This window comes from Primulina huaijiensis, chromosome 2 (genome assembly GCF_012295235.1).
Source record: "Primulina huaijiensis isolate GDHJ02 chromosome 2, ASM1229523v2, whole genome shotgun sequence".
Taxonomy (NCBI): Eukaryota; Viridiplantae; Streptophyta; class Magnoliopsida; order Lamiales; family Gesneriaceae; genus Primulina; species Primulina huaijiensis.
Window position 1 is genome coordinate 20,066,195 of NC_133307.1, and position 18,971 is coordinate 20,085,165.

The following is an 18,971-nucleotide window of genomic DNA, read 5'->3' on the forward strand; positions in this document are numbered from 1 at the left end:
ATAATTTCAGAATGAAGGGGGAGCTCTATTTATAGAGCCTCTGTAAGTGTGAAGACGCGTATAAAACGCGTCTTCTGAAAATTCCTCGAAATTTTCTTCTGCCACGTTTTTTTTTATTTTCTTTGACTGGTCCCATCTATTAATTTCTTTGTCGACAATTAATGCCGCTGCCGACTGAGTAAGGACCGTAATGCTGCGATTACTGAAGATAAAAGAGCGATCAAATCCATTGTATTGTGTCGTAAATTACTGGATCGTAAGTTAATGAATGGGTGGGTCATGCAGAACCATATTTTGTTGTATCAGGTTGACTCATTTTCGAAGAGACCTATCCATCAAATAAATATATTATAACAAATCTGCGTGAAGATATACCACAATCAACCAAACAAAATTATTCGAATATATATACTTTTACAAATTTTCTGAAAGATGCGGTATTTTATAAAGCTTAATTTACCAAACGAATCTATACTTGGTTTTCATGTTTATTATGTTTAATCAGTGCATTCCTATTTTAATTTTCTTAAATTGAAAAGAAAAGCATGACAGGTATAGTGAGTCCCTCACATTTGTTTTGATCAAATTAGCGGTTTTAATCATTTAACCTTCAAATTTCAATATTAATTAGTTATCTTTTTTATTTTGTACAATTGTGGTCCTTTTTCAGACGTTGTATTAACTATGTGATGTCAATGCGCATGGTCCGACCAGACGGTGATGTGGAGCTCATGTATATAGTGTCACATCAGAATTTTTAATAGTAAAAAAAGACTAAAATTGTCAAAAAATGAAAAATATAAGACTATGACCTAATTTTAGTCGAATTACAAAGAGTGAAAATAGCATCAATCCCTTTTATTTTTGTCAAGATTTTTCCCACGAATGCACCCAATTAGAATCCAATCTTTAAAAGATAGAATTTTCATCAATTTAATATATTATCAATTCGTAAATAGCAAATAAAAAGAGCACACCATTATTGGAAACGAGCAGCTTATACATGATTGAGTCAAGAAATAACCCATAACATGTTCTTTGCTAGTTTTCCGAGTTCATTATGGACTACATATGGCAAGTGAATTCGAATATATATACTAGTTTCAGATTCTTAATTTTTCGTATCAACACCTCTTTTCATTCGTGACGACGATTCAAGGACGCCGGATCGACTAGTCGGGAACTTTATTCTCGAGTGAATTATCAGTCGCCTGTTGAACCTTCGGGTTTGTCTGAGGTATCATAGTTCTTGGTGTTAATAAATCGACCCCCGCACCCTCGAGCTCTTTTCATGGCGTGCAAATGCCGAGATTCATGAAGATATGGCTGACAAATTGGAAAAAAAAAAATTCGATGCAACATTAGAAAAAGGGTAATTTAAAATTGAACTAGATATTTTTACACGCTCAAGTGCATGCAAGTTTCTTACCAAATTCCATTTAACCTAAAATATATGCACACAATACTTTTAAATATATATGGAAGTCAGAGAGAAAATTTTTACTAGTAGATATGCTAAATTTGTTAGGTAAAGAATTGTTGGGTTAAGCGTGTATAATCAAGAGCAGTACTGGGTTAAGCGACATCTTAGACATTTTTTATGCTTCAAGCCGTTGACGCTGTGCCATTTGATTTTGTTGGTTATAGGTGTGTCAAAAAAGAATGACGTCAGATCTTAATGAGTAATATCATCTTTGCTGGAGACACGAATGACTGATCTCTAAAGAACATGAGACAATATCAGCATATATATATGAATCTTTCCGGACTCATGGCTTAATAGTCAGACCCATTAGCATATAAGTAGATGCACTATGCGTTGTCACGAATATAAAAAAATAAAGTTACAAATTGGCCAAAAGCTATAGTTTTTCGGTCTAGTGGTAAGCGCTTGTTTCTAACAATTGATATCAGAGAGGTAATGAGTTGAAGTCTCACAACAAGCATATTTCTATATTTTTTTAAGGGAGAATGTTGTGTTAAACATGCATGAGTGAAAGTTACACTGTGATGAGTGACCTTCTAAATATAACATTAAAATTGAGACATGAGTAGTAACTTTTTTTTGGTAACTATTTTTGCTCGGCAAAAACTTGTGTGATACGGTCTCACGAGTCGTATTTTGTGAGACGGATATTTTATTTGAGTCATCCATGAAAAAGTATTACTTTCTAAGAGTATTATTTTTTATTTTGAATATCGGTAGGGTTAACACGTCTCACAGATAAAGATTCGTGAGACTGTCTCACAAGAGACATACTCTTTTTGCTCTCGTTATACAAATTTTTTTCCCAAAAATATCCCTCACACCACTATCAGTATTTTTTAAATAAAACAAAGCTTAATAAATTAGTGATTAAACAACATAATAAATTAGAAATTTAAGCGTTAAATTTAAATAAAATTCATTTTAATCTCAACATAGGTTTATTTTACTTTTATTACTATTAAATAAAAAAAAGTTAGTTTCCCGATTGGTTTGGGTAAGCTTAATTATTTTTTTATTTACATTTATTACTTTTAGATAATAACTAAAGCACGTAAAATATAGAAAACAAGACTAGGAAATTAAATTCTTTGAATAAATAGACTAAATAACCAGTGTAGTTTTTCTAGTGTGTGTGTTTNTAACTTCAACACAAAAACTAGCTCAAGGAAAGAATTAGGTTCAAGTTCTAATCTTAATTTGATATCAGAGCTCAAGTTCACCGTTATGTATTGAATTGCTTTATGAAGCATCCGATAATATCTTGTAAACTCTAAGCTCAAGTTGTTCATTTTATTTTTAGCCGTGATAAGTATGTTACATATCTGACGTCGGCTAAATTAAGTATTTGAGAGTTGTATATATGAACTTGAATAATCTTTCTTTCTTGAACTACTTGTTAGATAATTAGACTCAAGTCTCAATCTTAGCCATAAAACCACCTGAATAGAAACCAGGTTTCATCGGGCTAGATTTTTCAGTTTGAAATCGAATTTTCGGGATCGATAAACCATTTTGATTGACAACCCTAATATTAAGAGACTGGCTTCAAAAATATTTTTGAAACACTTTTTAAAGCATATTTTCACTAATAATTATTTGTGGTTAATCATGGCTTAAGTTGGCATACGTCTTAAATTGAAATCGAAAAAATAAATTTTCCAAAGTTTTTAAAAGAAATATTAACATGACAAACCTTTCTAACCGAAGCAGTCGTTTTATTTTCCAGGGCAGCTTTTGCACGCAGCCGTCTTCGCCTGAGTATCCCGTGGTACTGTTTGGCATTCACATAAACAGGCTCCTCATGAGAAAATGAATAACTGGAGAACATATGATGATCGGCGATCGTCTTCGGAAACAAACTACCAACACTTGTCCGATTACCGTTGCCATTAACATGATTTCGTGGTATTTCTTGCATTAAATTTTCTCCCATCGCCCGAGCCAGCACCATGGCTTCAACATTTTCTTCCCTGCACACTGACAAAAAAAAAAAAATTGATCTTTGTTTAAAAAATTTAGAAAAAGACAATCATAGAGATTTTAGTTCTTCTGATAATGTACTGTTTACACGCGACATATCTAGATTTACTCGAGGAAGCTAGCTAGGGCGGTCGACTTACTCGATGAACGGTCCGGGCCGAAAATGTTAATGGTGCCATGATCACTGCCATAACTCCACCAAGATGAGCTCAAGCCCATTAACCCATACACATGATCAAATCCTTGATATTGCCCATCTTTTTTACTAGTTTGCACTTTCATACTGCGCACATACAGTTTAAAGGCCGTTTTCAAGATTTTTACAAAGGACAATGTTTGTGTCAGACAAATTACACTCAGCTTCGAAGAAGTATTTGATCAATGTTCTAAAACTTCATGCAATGCTTGCTGGCTATATATACACGCACACACGGCTGTGCACATCCTACGTTGTCGGCGCCATTAAATGTAGCATTTATATCGAAGTGGTCCGAGTAAAAAGTCTCCCGGAAGCTATGTGAGAGCCCGGACAAATAATGTCCCGGGGAGGTTATGTCCCGGTTGTTCCAATGGCGCCGACAACGTAGGATGTGCACAGCCGACCTATCTCTGACAAGTAACATAAATAATTGGTAAAATCAAGTAGGCTGGATGTGACTAGTATGAGATTTGACATGTTAGAACAATAAGGTATAATCAGCTGCCCTATTATAATTAATGATCAGCACAAAGAACGAGGTCATCATTGCATCCTCTATTATAAATACCAGGTTTTATCTTTGCATTTACTATCTATTGAGACATTAAATACTCTAATTTATTATTCATTTACTCCACACACCAATCTCACATCCCTCATTGGGTTACATTGGTTTTCTTGCTTGAGTTCCTCACTGACTTAAGCATCGGAGTGGTCACGTCGGATACCCCTCCGGCGCCCATTCACGTAGTTACTCTCTTGGTTGCAAATCCTGATATCATTATCCAGGAAACAAGCTTTTGATCCAGATGTCTTGTTCTCATTTTCCTTTATTATTTTGATAGTAGATCCGACGGAGCATTCGACCTGGCTCGTCCATTTCACCCGAATCACATCATATATAGATACATGGAGAATGTTTAGGTGAAATTACTTTATTTGTGGGGAAGAATATTATATTTTTGTTTGATTGGATGAACGTAGACTTTTTTTTTTTTTTTAAATATTTGACGAAGGACACGACATTTATTGGGTATGGTACAGAGTACTTGAGAGGAAAATGAATGCACCATCCTTGCATAACACGTAATATGTTGTAGTACAGATGTGGGGCGAGATAGGATAAACAAATTAAGGATACGTAATAGTCGGGATAATTATATTTTAGGTCTATATTTTTTTATTCTTGGTTTGTTAATCATGAATTTACATTTTTATTCTTATAATTTGTATGTGTTTCCATTTCTGCTACAATTAAAAATTAATTTACTTTTTTAATCTTGTGATTTGTATTTTTGGTCAATTTTTTTGTGGACATGGATGTTAACATAGATTTTTGAAAGAAAATGTCATGTGTGTCGTGATTTTTTAGAATATTATTTGGAACAAGAATCGTCGGACTCTAGTTAAAAAATGAATCAAAAATGAAAAAAAACATGCAAATTACAGTGCTACAATTGCAAAAACACTGATAAGAAGACAAAAAATGAAATAAACATGTAAGTTACAAGACTTAAAATGCAAATTCAATTTTTTTTTTCTTGAAAAAAATTGAAATAAAATAAACAACTTACAAGACTTAAAATACAAATTTATTGGTAACATGACTAAAAGTGAAAAAAAAAAAGAATACATGACTAAAAATATAATTTTCTCGTGGGAGAATTAATGAGTATATTCAATATTTGCATAAATTAAGATATTGATTCTATAAATCTTTAAATTTTAGTTAGAAACTTTCGAAACTGTAAAAACTTAATTGAATTTAATTTTTACTGTAAGTCATTTGATAAGTTTCACGTCTTTTCTCTGATTTTTAAACGAACATATTATTCGGAGGAGGTAATTATGAATTTATAATCCTCTATTAGCTTAAAAAAGCTTTAATTAATATATTTTCTTGAAGTCTTTTTCGTTTCCCGTAGCACTTACGTTCCCTAGTCTCCTTTGGTCCTGCATGCACACGCATTTGTATTTTTAAATATCAAATGTATTTATTTATTTTTTTAAAAAAACACATAAAAAGATCAGATAATTTAATAATAATAATAATAATAATAATAATTATTATTATTATTATTTTAAGTCTTGTAATTTAGAAAGCACAAAAAAATATATAATGAGAAGTAGAGAAGATTATCAAGTTATTAAATAATAAATTTTTTCTGATACTGTTTCACGAATTTATATCTATGAAATGACTTTATCTGAATCATATCTATATGAATTAGATCGACTTAGAGATCTATCTCATAAAATTTACCCGTGATATGGTTCCACGAAAAATTTCGTGTTTATTAAAATAGTAATGTAAGGTGGTGCTTTAGGAAATAAAAAAGGGTCATATTAATATATAAATTAATTATGATAATATGGAAAAATGCTAGAATTAGATGAAATTGATTGAGTCCACGATAAGGGGCGTACGCGTCCCACCGTTTAGTGACAAGCAGACCCACAGATAGCCACGTTTTCCAATGACTCAACACCTCGTGACGGCGCTGCGCCGTTGTCCATGACAGCGACCGTCAGCTTTCCACATGTTACCTTATGATAAATTATGGGTTTTTTTTAAAACTAATTTAATTTTAAATTGTTTTTCAAAAATATTGTAAAAAAAAAAAACATTTGCAAAACTATTGTAATCCGTGTTTACGGAGCAGTGTCCGCGCTTCGTAAGCACGGACGCTGGTCCACGTAATCGACAGAATATTTTAGCGACAGAATATATATAAAAACCGTCGCTAATTTTTTAAACCGTCGGTACAATGGAATCAGCGACGGATTATAAACCGTCGTTAATTTTAGCGACAGTTTAAAACCGTCACGGTGATTATGAACCGTCGCTGATTAGCGCCAGTTTTTGAACCGTCGCTAATTGTCAAAATACATTCACCACACATAATTGTATCAACAGCGTACACATGTACGCAGCGGATAATTTTGAACTTTCAACGGCTTGCAACTTTGCAGCGTGCAATATACGCTGCAAATTAAAAAACCATTTTTGTTGTAGTGAAGACAGAGAAAAAAACAAACAAAAAATTTATCAAGACTGGGATATCTCAATTGAATGTTGTTCATTTTCCTCAACATCATTATGTGGTCGAATGTCATGTATAAGATGCTGCGGATCAACATTAAGCAAATTTGTAAAACTGTGTATGTTCGACCAAGATGGAGTCTTAAAATCTTGCTGACCAAACAAACCAAAGTCAGCCATCCCTNTCAAAGTCAACCATCCCTGAGTCACTGAAAAAACTAGGTTGAATAGTAGAGGTTCCTGAAAAAAATTATTTTTTGATGAACTTTTTCTCTCTATCTTCACTACAACAAAAATGGTTTTTTGCAGCGTATATTGCACGCTACAAAGTTGCTGAAAGTTTAAAATTATCCGCAGCGTACATGTGCACGTTGTTGATATATGGTGTATTTTGGCATTTAGCGACGGTTAAAAAACCGTCGCTAATCAGCGACGGTCAGCGAAAATTTTTAACCGTCGCTAATTTTAGCGACGGTTTATAATCCGTCGCTAATTCAATTTTACCGACGGTTTTTGAACTGTCGCTGATTCCTTACAGCGACTATTTTTAACCGTCGCTAAAATTAGCGACAGTTTATAATCCGTCGCTGATTCCATTTTACCGACAGTTTAAAAAAATGTCGCTAATTAGCGACGAGTTTTATATATATTCCGTCGCTAAAATATTCCGTCGCTTACGTGGGCCAGCGTCCGTGCTTACGAAGCGCGGACACTGCTCCACGTGAGCAGCGTCCGCGCTCCGTAAGCGCGGATTACAGTAGTTTTGAAAATGTTTTTTTTTTACATTATTTTTGAAAAAAAAATTTAAAATTAAATTAGTTTTAAAAAAACCCGATAAATTATCTTATATTTTTATTATATTATAGAAATAAATAACCACATAATTTGACTTCAAAATAACTTGTGCAGTTGCCAATAGTTTTATAATACATTCATCACGACGATATGATACAATGCATACGGTGGTTAATTTATCTTTTAGTTGATTGATTTGTTATTTTACGAAATTAAAAAAAATATGTTTTTCCCAAGTATCTTTTCGTTATTTTTTTATTTTATTTTCGAGTCACTATGTTCAATATTAGGAGAATGATCGAACTGTGACGTTTGAGATGATGTATGATTTAAAAGATTTGAGTTACATCATTATCACTAAATATAAATTTTGATAAAATAACAATCGTTCGATGATGACGATCAATTTTATTACTTTGACGTTGATCTTAATAAAATAATAGTTTTTTTTAACATGAGCTTAACAGAAAACTATAATGCTATTGAAAATTTTCTTGGAATATTCGAACCACGTGCCTTAGTTAAAAACTTAACTTGCATTCTTCACACGAACGAGGGAATGAGGGTTCAAAATCACTCACTAATATGTGACTAGACAATCAAAATATACATTAGATTAAAAAAGAAAAAAACTAGCTCAGCTCCAAGCATTGACTTTACGAAATGTAAACTTCTAAATCTCTTTCAAAGGAGGATGAAAATAAAGAAAAACTCGAGACATCCCTTTAATTTACAAGTGAAAATAAAAAAAAGTGTACCCGTACTATCGAAATATTTTCGGGAAATTGGCCTTCAGTCCCCGGCCGTCGATTATTTTTGTGTTCAGTCCCTGGGTATTTTTTTAGTACCACATTTCCACATGAAGTGTCCCACATTTTGTATGACATAGTACCACAATTTTGTGGGTAGGGAGTGAACCCAAAGAAATATTTTGTTTGGGGATTTTTCACCAACTTCTCCAAATATTTTAAGTCAGATAACTGTTTTGAAATGCATGCGCAAAAAAAAAAAGGCCTCTATTTCAGGACGAGCAAAGTACTCAATGCATGCTCTTCGTTTCGAAGAGCAAATTTTCGATGTTAATCTCCTCTTCTTGGGGGCCGATGGGCATTCTACTGTTTCCTGTATCTTGAATCTCTTATCCTTTGATGCTGAACACACACTTCCTAAAATTTCTTTAGTAGAGGGTGCCCTTCAAGCCCCCATCAATGTACACAATGCAAAAGATGCTTGCATTCCCGCCATGAGTTCTTTGTTAAGCTTCGGATCAAGAATTGTTGCAGTATTTGGAGCCATTTTAATGGAAGAATGTACACGAACCCTTAACCAAATTTATTTCAAACAAGTTGTTGAAAAAAGTGGATGAAAGATTTTTCAAGAAATGTTTGATTGGTTGAGCTATAATATCTTGCTTATGTAGGTAAGCATTGAGACCATATTAAAATGAACAAAACATATGAAGTTAGAATCAGGGATTAAACTATGTTCGAGAGTGGGAATGGATATAATGTGGCTTTTGAAGTAAAAACAACAATTACATAACATTTTGACAACTGCTACCACAAAATATAAGAACATTCTAGCAAGTATTCTGTTTAACATGAATGCTAAAGATTGTGTGTATCAGATATAAATGTTGTAACACCTTATGACAATATGCAGCATAATAATAAAACACCATTTTTGTCGAAATCAACCCAATTATATCTTCCGTACAAATCCGAATCAATATTCTTTTCATCAATAAGCTCTCTATTGGCGTAGAGAGGCCAAATAGTTACAGACTTCTCTAAGTAGAACTTGTGAGAGAATGCGAGGGAAGATCATAATCTTCGTCATCGATGTTGTCTTCTGTGTCGACAACGTTTCTCTCAACATCCTCCTTCTCAGCAGCAATGTTATCATCAGCAACAAATTCCTCATCCTCAGAAGTGGAAGAGGAGCTATCAGACTGGTCAGACATGGCAAATTCCTATTGCATTTCAGCATTAGGTTCATCTTCATATTTTTCAGCAGTTGGCACAGATGCAAAGCCTTTTTCTTTTCCAAATTTTTTGTCAGAGAAACTCGGTTCCTTGGGAACTTCTTTTTCTCCAGTGGATGAGAGATTTTCTTCACCTTCATAGGTGGAGCTACTTACGGGGGCTTGAGTAGTCTTTTCCCTAGCCACAAATTTTATAATCAACGTCCTATGAATCAACACAAGAGGTGTACTCTGGGTTAGCCAACGACGGTCTAGCAGATGATTCGCCCTTGTGGCGAAGTTGTTTCAAAGAAGTATAGCTAGGATTGTATCATACTTGGCGTTTTGATCGACGGACATGAGGCGGTGGAGGAAACACCCGGTTCACTGCAGAAAAAGTGGGCATATTTTCAAATTTAGCTAAGTGATCTCTATCATTTAAAACATTTCATATACAATCAAAGACATGAAATTATTTATTATTTGACATGATTATCTTATAAGATGTCATAGTAGATCCATTCCTTAAATATACATGGTTTGATATATGACATGTCGTGTTTAGGACTTCAGACCAAAAACACTTGTGTTATTCTTTGAGCTCAGCATCGCTCTAGCCATTTCTTGTAAAGTTTGATTCTTTTGTTCTACAATGCCATTATGTTGGGGAGTCTTTGATCCAGAGAACTCATGATTTATACATTTCTTGTCACAAAAAGATGAAAATAGAGAGTTCTCGAACTCCTAACTATGGTCTGTTCTGATTCTCCCGACTTTAAAGTTATGAAGGTTATTAATATTTGTAAGTAGACTTTTAGTGACAATGAACATGTCTAATTTTTCTCTAAGAAAACTTATCCAAGCGAATCTTGAAAAATCATCGACACAAATAAAAGATTACTTCTTACCTCCACAAATTTCCACTTCCATTGGATTCATAAGATCCATATGAAGTAATTCAAGGCAACAAGTTGTGTCAAAGTGTTGTAACAAAGGGTGTGACGTTCGAGTTCGCTTACTTTTTTCACAAGCTCCACATACATATGGTACTCCTGAGGATAAATTGGGCATATCACGTACAACATCATACTTACTTAGGTTCTTTAATGTCTTGAAGTTTCCATGCCCCTACTTTTGATGTCATAAATAAAGTTCACTTACTTTTGTATGTTCATGTGTAAAATTCTCTCCTAATTAATTGCAATTAACTTCAAATCTTGTATTTGACATGACATACATGTTAGCCTTGTCAAAAATTTCACGCAAATTTTTATCAAATTTAACTTGCAAGTCATCGTCACACAATTGAATATTGTTTATCAAGTATGAGTTTAGTCCCTCAACTTGTAGCACATTTTGATGCTTGGGCAGTCCTTCAACATTCAATGTTTATTTTCTAACAATCCTTCTTTTTGCTTCACTTCCATAGGTCACTCTGTCACTCTTTTGTTCAACATAGTCCGTGATATTTTCTCTTGAACCTGTCATGTGGTGTGATCTCCCGCTATCAAAGCACCAATGACCTGTAATGTTAGTTTTTAATGATGTATAAACAAAATGACAATGAATTTTGACTTTTGGTACCCAATTTTTTTTCACTGTAGATCGTTTGTTGGAGGTGTTGTGCGACACTTTGGGCAACATTCAATTTGCTTTTGCATACATGTAGTCTTCCCTAAGCTTGAAACAGTAGAGCTTGATATGACTAGGTTTGAAACAGTGGTGACACACAAAATGACGTTTCCTTTGCTTCGGCTTTTAGCAACAGCTTGCTTTTTTGATGTAAAATTATTAGCCGGAGGATCAAATAAAGTTGTTCATGAAGTATCACTAATTTCTTCACAAATATAGTAGGTTTAGATGATTCGCCAAGTTCAAACGCACTGTTGTTGAAACTTAGCTCAACCTTGGTATTCTTTCCCATCATCAATATGGAATCAAGCTTGATTATGCTTATGTTAAACTTAGTAAAGAATTGAGTTATTGTTTTAAGTTCGCCCTTGATCTTGTACAATTTCAAATCCTTCTTGCTTAGGATTAAATCAAGTTTGGCCACAAAAACCCTTTAGCTCAATATTTTCTTTTGAGAGAATGTTGTTCATTTTATAATTCTTGATCCAATCAACGTAGAACTCTTTATATAATTTTTATATACTTTACAGAGTGAGTTCCTTTTCATCTTCCTCCAGAGTTTCTTGAATATTTGAATCTCCAACAGTTGTATCATCAAGGCTGATTTTGGAAAGATGTTCAAGCCTTAGCGTTGCGGCGTTTCCTCCTTGGAGCTACGGCGCTAGTCTATCAACATTTCACATTAAAAAAAACCCCTCTAATCGCCATCAATCATCCAATAGTTGTTCATCTCCTGCACAACACAAAAACAACATATAACAAGCATAATTTTGTCTGAAACTAACATAATTCAAATGGATTCTCATATAAATTAAGTGCAATTCTTGCACTTATCAGATGTTTCGATAGGGTCTTACAATACCCGAGGCAACATCTAGTGGATTAACCTGTAACAAGTATTTTTCCTCCAAAGATACAGTCAAGGAAGTGCGGTTTTCTCCTTCATTGTATTCTTGCTCTTCATCAGATTCCTCTTCACTCAAGGAGACAATCAATCCTTTAGTTTTGTGAAGTATATTGACACATTCATTCGCATAATGTCCAAACACTGTGTATTCTTTACATTGCACATAATCAAACTTCTTAGAATCAATTTGATTCTTGCCTTCAATCCTTAGCAGAGACTCTCCTTGAGTGGGTAGACGTCTTTGAAATTTTTCAGGAGCAATATGACTTGGAAACATAGATTGTTATCAAGTTTTCTTTTTACCTCTAATTCTTTTAAAATAATTTCCAAACTTCTTCGTGATTAATGAGATAAAGTCTTCACAGAGGTCCGACTCATTGGCTTTTTGTGTTAATTGAAGAAGATCATTGAAAGAATCGATAGACACTTGGAAAGAAATAGTCTAATTACCTTTAAAATTCTTTTGTAAGTCTATGTTCATCTCGAAAGTATGAAAATAACTGACCAAGTCTTCCAGAGAGAGTTGAGATGTGTCTCATGCTTCATCAGTTGCACAAATCTCGATATTGAAGCGTTAATGAATTGATCGTAGGACTTTGGTAACCAATCGTTCGTTTGAAATTGGATTACCAAGGCTGAATGGTTCATTGGCTATCTATCTCTCTCACGCGGCGATCATATTCTATGATTGTTTTAGTCTCTTCCATCCAAACTTTTAAAATTTTGATGATAGAATTCTCAACTTTGTCATTCGCATACTTTCAGATCGTTCACAATGTTTTTGAAATATTTGTCATGCATCCTTAATAGAAACGCAGTTAGTAATGAAACTGAATATGTTTAGATCGACTGATCTGAAGATGATATTTAAAGCCTTTCAATTGTGATTCGAAACTTGGACTTCATCAGCTGTCCATTCACTTTTTGGCTTTGGCAAACTATCACTATCTTCGTCTGCTCTTTTCGGTGGAGTCCAACCACTGACAACTCATTACCATGTTATATTATCTATGGACTTAATATATATTCTGATTTTTAACCTTCCATAGACTATAGTAGGATCCATTCAAGACACAAGATTGTCGTAGTACAATGTTTGTAAGTGACACGTCCATTAATTTGTATCTATTAAACAAAAATAACTAAAATCTCACTTAGTAAAGTCATGTGATGGTTCTGATACCAATTGAAACTATTTTGTTTAACATGAACAATAAAGATTATGTGTATTAGATATATATGTTGTCTTAAATGTTTTAACATCTTATAACAATATGCTGCGGAATAATAAACACACAAATAATTAACTTAATTAAAATAATTCATAAATAATTATGCAGAGCAAAATAATCACTAGAAAATATAAAGTCAGTTTACAAAATAAATACTAGTGATTCAATGAAAAACATTTCCTTACCAAATTGAGAAAAGAAATTGCATTTTAAAACAAATAACCAGACTTAAAACAAAACTAAGGAACGGAAAACTATGTGCCGAAAATTGAAGCAACAAAATGGAATCTTCAATCAATACTTTCACAAGTATTGTCTTCAGACGTCTCCAACACTCAATGACAACACGTTATAACGATGCTTCGTCTTTGCGAGTTCTTCTAAAAATTCTCTCGTGTATTGCTTGTCACGCTTCTCTAGCACCTTCGACCGACGCATCTCTTTCGTATCAATTATTTTTTAATATATATAGACTTGTGTTGATATTGATAGGCTTGAATAGATTCCTACAAAATAAGAAAAATAATGTTTTATTTGGAAACAAATTCTTCCAAATAATAAAACTCAAATATAGAGTTTAAGAAACTCAATATTTTATAAATGCAAAATTCATATGTAAAATCTTATCAAAAAAGAAAATAATTAAAGAGATAAATTTATATCTTGAAAAGTCACGTTTCCTTTCACTTTTAATTCTTAATGCTTATAAATTGTATATGAAAGTTTCCTTTCACTTTTAATTCTTAATGCTTATAAATTGTATATGAAAATATCACAGCAACTTGGAGTGAGCAAAAAATAGATAAAGACTCGAAGATTTTTATATGTTGGGGAGAAATATTTACCTGAAATATACACACACACACACACACATATACCACAGAATATTTTTTCAGATGGAATTTGGTGGGTTTTTTTTCGTAAAGTATCAATCTTCCACAAATTTAGGTTACAAATGCAGGTCTCGAGAGTTGTAATAGATCGAGTTGGATAATAATGATGAGAAAATTCATATAGTCCACCTATAAAAAAATGATAAATAACTACAAGTGACGGAGATACACAATTTAAATAATGAAAAATTCAATATTTAAGGTCAATTCAACGGGATGGTCTGAATCAACCAGTCGTTTCAGACCAACTTCTCCAAATTTTTTCTACTTTCTAATTATTGCATTGTAGCTCAATGGAAATACATCCAAGTTTCACTACTTTTTTGTGAGCATTGTGTCACAAGTAAGAAATACATATTAAAGTTTGGAACTTCTGCTGCCAAAAAGAAAAAACATATTGCAGCTGATGCATTCGGATGTTTGGATAGCACCAGTTATATATCTAGGAAGAGCGATATACTTTGTCTTGTCCATTAACGTTTTTTTTGGAGATGTGGGTGTATCCAATCAAGAAAAATCAGATGTTTTTCCAGATTAAAGATTTCAAAGTACTGGTTGAACTTGATTCTAAAAAGAAAATCAAGTGTTTCGGGAATGACAATGGTGAAGAATATACCCGTGAAAAATTTGATGTATTTTGTCAATACGAGGACATCAAAAGATAGTTCACGACATCTTATATACCTCAACAAAAAGAAGTGGAAGAGCGGATGAACATGACCTTGTTGGACAGAACAAGAGCCATGTTAAGAACTGCGGGTCTAGCCAAGTCATTTTGGGTAGAAGAAGCCAAAACTGCTTGTTATATCATCAATCATTCTCTTTTAGTGATTATTCTCATTTGCATACATTTGGAAGCCATGTGTACGTTTTGTACAACGATCAAGAAAGATTGAAGTTGGATTCAAAATGCAGAAAAGTGTATCTTCTTTGGTTATGCTGATGGAATAAAGGGGTTTCGCTTGTGGGATTCTACTATCCACAAGCTTGTCATCATCATGATTGTTATCTTCGAGAAAGATAAAGTAAAAGGAGACAAAGACACACTGAATTCAAAAACTACTATCATTCAAGTGGAAAATAAGAAAGACGAATATCAAATTTCTTATGAAGCAGTACATGAGCACGGTTAACAAGAACATGTTGAGTCTGATATTTCCAATATGATGCAGTAAACTCAAGATAGAAGACCACCAAGTTAGCTTTTGGATTATGTCATTGAAATCAATATTACATATTATCTACTAATAGATGATGGTGAGCCATCGATTTTGCATGAGGCTACTCAAAGTTCGGATATATCAGTGTGGATGACAGCTGTTGCATATTTTCCACTCTCAAGCGCACAATTGTCAAGTTTTAATATATGTGAGTAAGTATCGTTCCCACGAGGAGTGTGAATGTAAAAATATATCAGTGATTGTAATTAAAATAGTCACGACTTTATTTAGAAAAATCAATAAACGGTTTGGTTTGCTTGGACGAATTAGTTGCAAATAACTATTAATCTAATCACCGAATTGAGAAAATATCAATGAGAAAAAATATCTAGAGGAGTGATTTCATTAATTTTTCACGATAATTATTCCTGGTTGAATTTATATTCATGAATTCCAATTATTTAATGGCCAAGAACATTTAATTATTTTATTATCCATTTCCCAAGTGACGAATAATTTGTATCATTCAAAATTCGATCCAAACATTCCTAATAAGAATATAAGTTTGATTGATATATGCAAACAATGTTCTTACCTAGGCCTAGCTAAAGTTATACGCCTTCCGAACGATATAAACATTCAATGATGTGACTCTAATGATCTATAATCCTAGTCTCTCTCCCGAGTTGCAGAATTATTCAGACAACAACAATTTATGGCCAGTAACTGAAGTCGAATAAAAACAAAGAAACACAATTAAACCAACAAGGAATTCAATCATATAAATAACTACGTCAAATCATCGTATCCACAAAGTTACATCATCCTCTAGACTGAAAAATTAGTTCATGACGAAATCTAAACAAAAATAAAACATGTTCAAAGATTTAAACATCGCAACACAAGAAATTAAAGAAGTGAAATATTAGATGACAAATCAGAAGTGGCGTCTCTGTCCCCAAATTTGTCGTTCTTCGTCTTTGTGATCGATCTTCGTATTCCAGATCTTCGTCTCGTGCGTCTTCTTGTCTCTCATGTGAATTTCTCTCCAAAAACGGCCGCCCCTTTTGTTTTTGACCTAATTTTCTTTTATACTCTCGTACGGGCCGTAAACGAAGCCCATTTGCTTGTTCTCGCCGCTACTAGCGCCGCGGCGCGTCCAATCCTCGAAGGTATGCCGCTGCGGCACTGCCTAGGAGCTTGATGCTCGGTGGTCTAGCGCTGCGGCGCTGATGGTCAGTGCCTAGGAGCTTATCTTTCGGTCATTCAGGCGCTGCAGCGCTGATGTGTAGCGCCTAGGCGCTTGGTCTGATCCTAGAAGCCTTAATGTTGCAGCGCTTGATCCTTGGTGCTGCGGCCCTTGTCCACCAACATTTCACGCTCAAAAACACCTCTAGTCGCCATCATTCGTCCAATAGTGGTTTATCTCTCGCACGACACAAAAACAACGAATACCAAACGTAATTATGTTCGAAACTAACATAATTCAAATGGATTAACATATAAATTAAGTTCAATTCTTACACTTATCAAACCCCTCAAGCTTGAACTTTTTCTAGTCTCGAGCAAAATAAAAGTAAACATATGAACTCAATCAACAAGTAATGCTAACAACTATAAGTCATGGATAAACAACCATTGATCGTGGCCTCCGAATAATCCATTTTCATGTAATTCACAATTACTCAAGAGTCACATATGTGTGTGTGTGTGATATGTCAATGTTCATTTACCCAATCAAATGCTCAAATAAATTTACAACACTCATTTGCCTTATGAACTCAAGAGATCCTCAGCTCAGTTCAAACTCACACTTCATTAAAATACAAATTCATTTACACAGATCACATATGACTTTATTTGTGATTATTTGGCTCATAAGATTTTCAACACAAGTATATCAAAAATGATGTCACACAATGAGATGCTTACATGCAAATGATTTAAGTCCATACTTGCTAACCATGTTTCTAAGGTATCCATAGGCTTGACTTGAACAACTTTTCTTCACTAGTATATTGGATAAATTTGACAAGGTTAATAGGTCTTGTAGGCTTGTAACGTTAGGCTACGGCTCATGGCTACAATAAAAGGTATGAAAATCAAATTTTGAGAGAAATATTAGAATTATCATTTTTACTCATTTCATTCACCATCCCTTATTGTTTTCACATCATTCATATCCTCCATTTCTCATATTTTTCTTTTTCACCACTTTTGATTCATTATTTTCATTGCTTTTCTTCTTCTTTTCTTTGTCAACTCCTTTATACACATATTTTTTTTTAAGGAGTAGTTGAATCACTTCAACACCAGTGAACTTATTTCTATCAAAATTAGGCAAGATAATAAGTGTATAAGCTTCATTTGGTAGTTGTTGTGAGATATAGAATATATACAAGTGGGGCTAATTGTATGTCATTGACACACACCACTTGATTTTTTACTAGGATCAAAAGGAGACACTAGGGATATTTCATTTTCATTTGATAGGCTCGAAGGCTCAAACGGTACCAAAGATTGTCTAAATCATTCATATGTCACATATTATCCGTATTTCGTCTCGAAAAATGTTCAAGCAAGTTCTAGATTACCGTCAATCTGTAACGATCCATTACAGGCCCAGTGGACCGCCCATACGGCCCAAGCTCCAGTGTATGGGCTGGAGAGTTCTATGAGTAACCCGTACGACGCCTATGGAAAGCCCGTGAGGGAAAAGGCCCCTTTGAGAGAGCCCAAGATCGGGATAGCCTTGGGTCGATCGGGGCAGTGGGCCGTATGGGCGGTCCACTGGGCCTGTAATGGATCGTTACAATATGCACTATTCAATCAAAATGATATATCTGAGGTAGGCACACAAAAAATTTCAAGCATCTCAACCAACTCGAGGCTCAATGAGTTAACAATCAATAATAAAAAATGAAAACAGACCCAAAGATATTAAAAGAAAATTGCCTAGATCATCTCTAAGTTTGCAAAAGTGTCAGTCAATGTCATGCGAGACTTACTAAAAATCAGATCTCCAATGTCTACTTAACATCACATGCATGTAAATTGTCTCTAAGCAACAATAGTATCAACAAACATGACAATGCATAAAAATGTGACTTCCAAGTCATCATGAACACATATATGCTTCCGAACTACAATTTCATTTTCATCATCGGCCATACAATGAGTTATCCAGGACTTTTCCTAATGACTCAGACACGCAGTAATGAAAATGACACCTTTTTATTTTTATTTTTATTTTTACGAAATTAAAACAATATGCAGGAAATAATTAATCATGTCGTACTAGTCCTCACACTACAACAAAAATGGTTTTTCGCAGCGCGCAAATACTATTTCCGCGGCGCACATTGCACGTTGCGCAATTGCAAGCTGTTGAAAGTTCAAGATTATCCACAGCGTGCATGCGCACGCTGTTAATACTATTATCAACGGCGTGCATATGTACGCTGTTAATACAACTATCCGCAGCGTGCAATGTACGCCGTTAATATTCAAAAAAATCTAAATATTAGCGACGGTTTTTGACACAACCGTCGCTAATTAGCGACGGTTAAAAACCCAAGACCCCGTCGCTAAATTAGCGACGGTTTATAAGCCGTCGCTAAGTTAACGACGGTGTTTAAATTTAACGACGGTTAAAAACCGTCGCTACAAATTTAGCGA

The 18,971-nt window shown here is 34.0% G+C and overlaps 1 protein-coding gene across 1 annotated transcript; it reads right to left on the reverse strand.

Annotated features, from left to right (window-relative positions):
- Positions 1-965: 965 nt before the first annotated feature.
- Positions 966-3,856, reverse strand: LOC140959596 (uncharacterized). Its single transcript, XM_073417512.1, has 3 exons — positions 3,610-3,856; positions 3,183-3,466; positions 966-1,326 (listed from the first exon to the last, which is right to left on the reverse strand). Exons 1-3 carry the CDS (start codon positions 3,749-3,751, stop codon positions 1,204-1,206), a joined length of 549 nt encoding a protein of 182 aa, XP_073273613.1. The 5' UTR covers positions 3,752-3,856; the 3' UTR covers positions 966-1,203.
- Positions 3,857-18,971: the final 15,115 nt, after the last annotated feature.

Bases quoted from the DNA above. Each gene is read 5' to 3' on its own strand.
- LOC140959596 (XM_073417512.1), bottom strand. From the start codon at position 3,751: ATGAAAGTGCAAACTAGTAAAAAAGATGGGCAATATCAAGGATTTGAT. The intron at 3,467-3,609 runs GTAAGTCGACCG...TTTTTTTGTCAG, and splicing joins CGGCCCGGACCGTTCATCGA to TGTGCAGGGAAGAAAATGTT. The intron at 1,327-3,182 runs GTTTGTCATGTT...CCAATTTGTCAG, and splicing joins CGACTGCTTCGGTTAGAAAG to CCATATCTTCATGAATCTCG.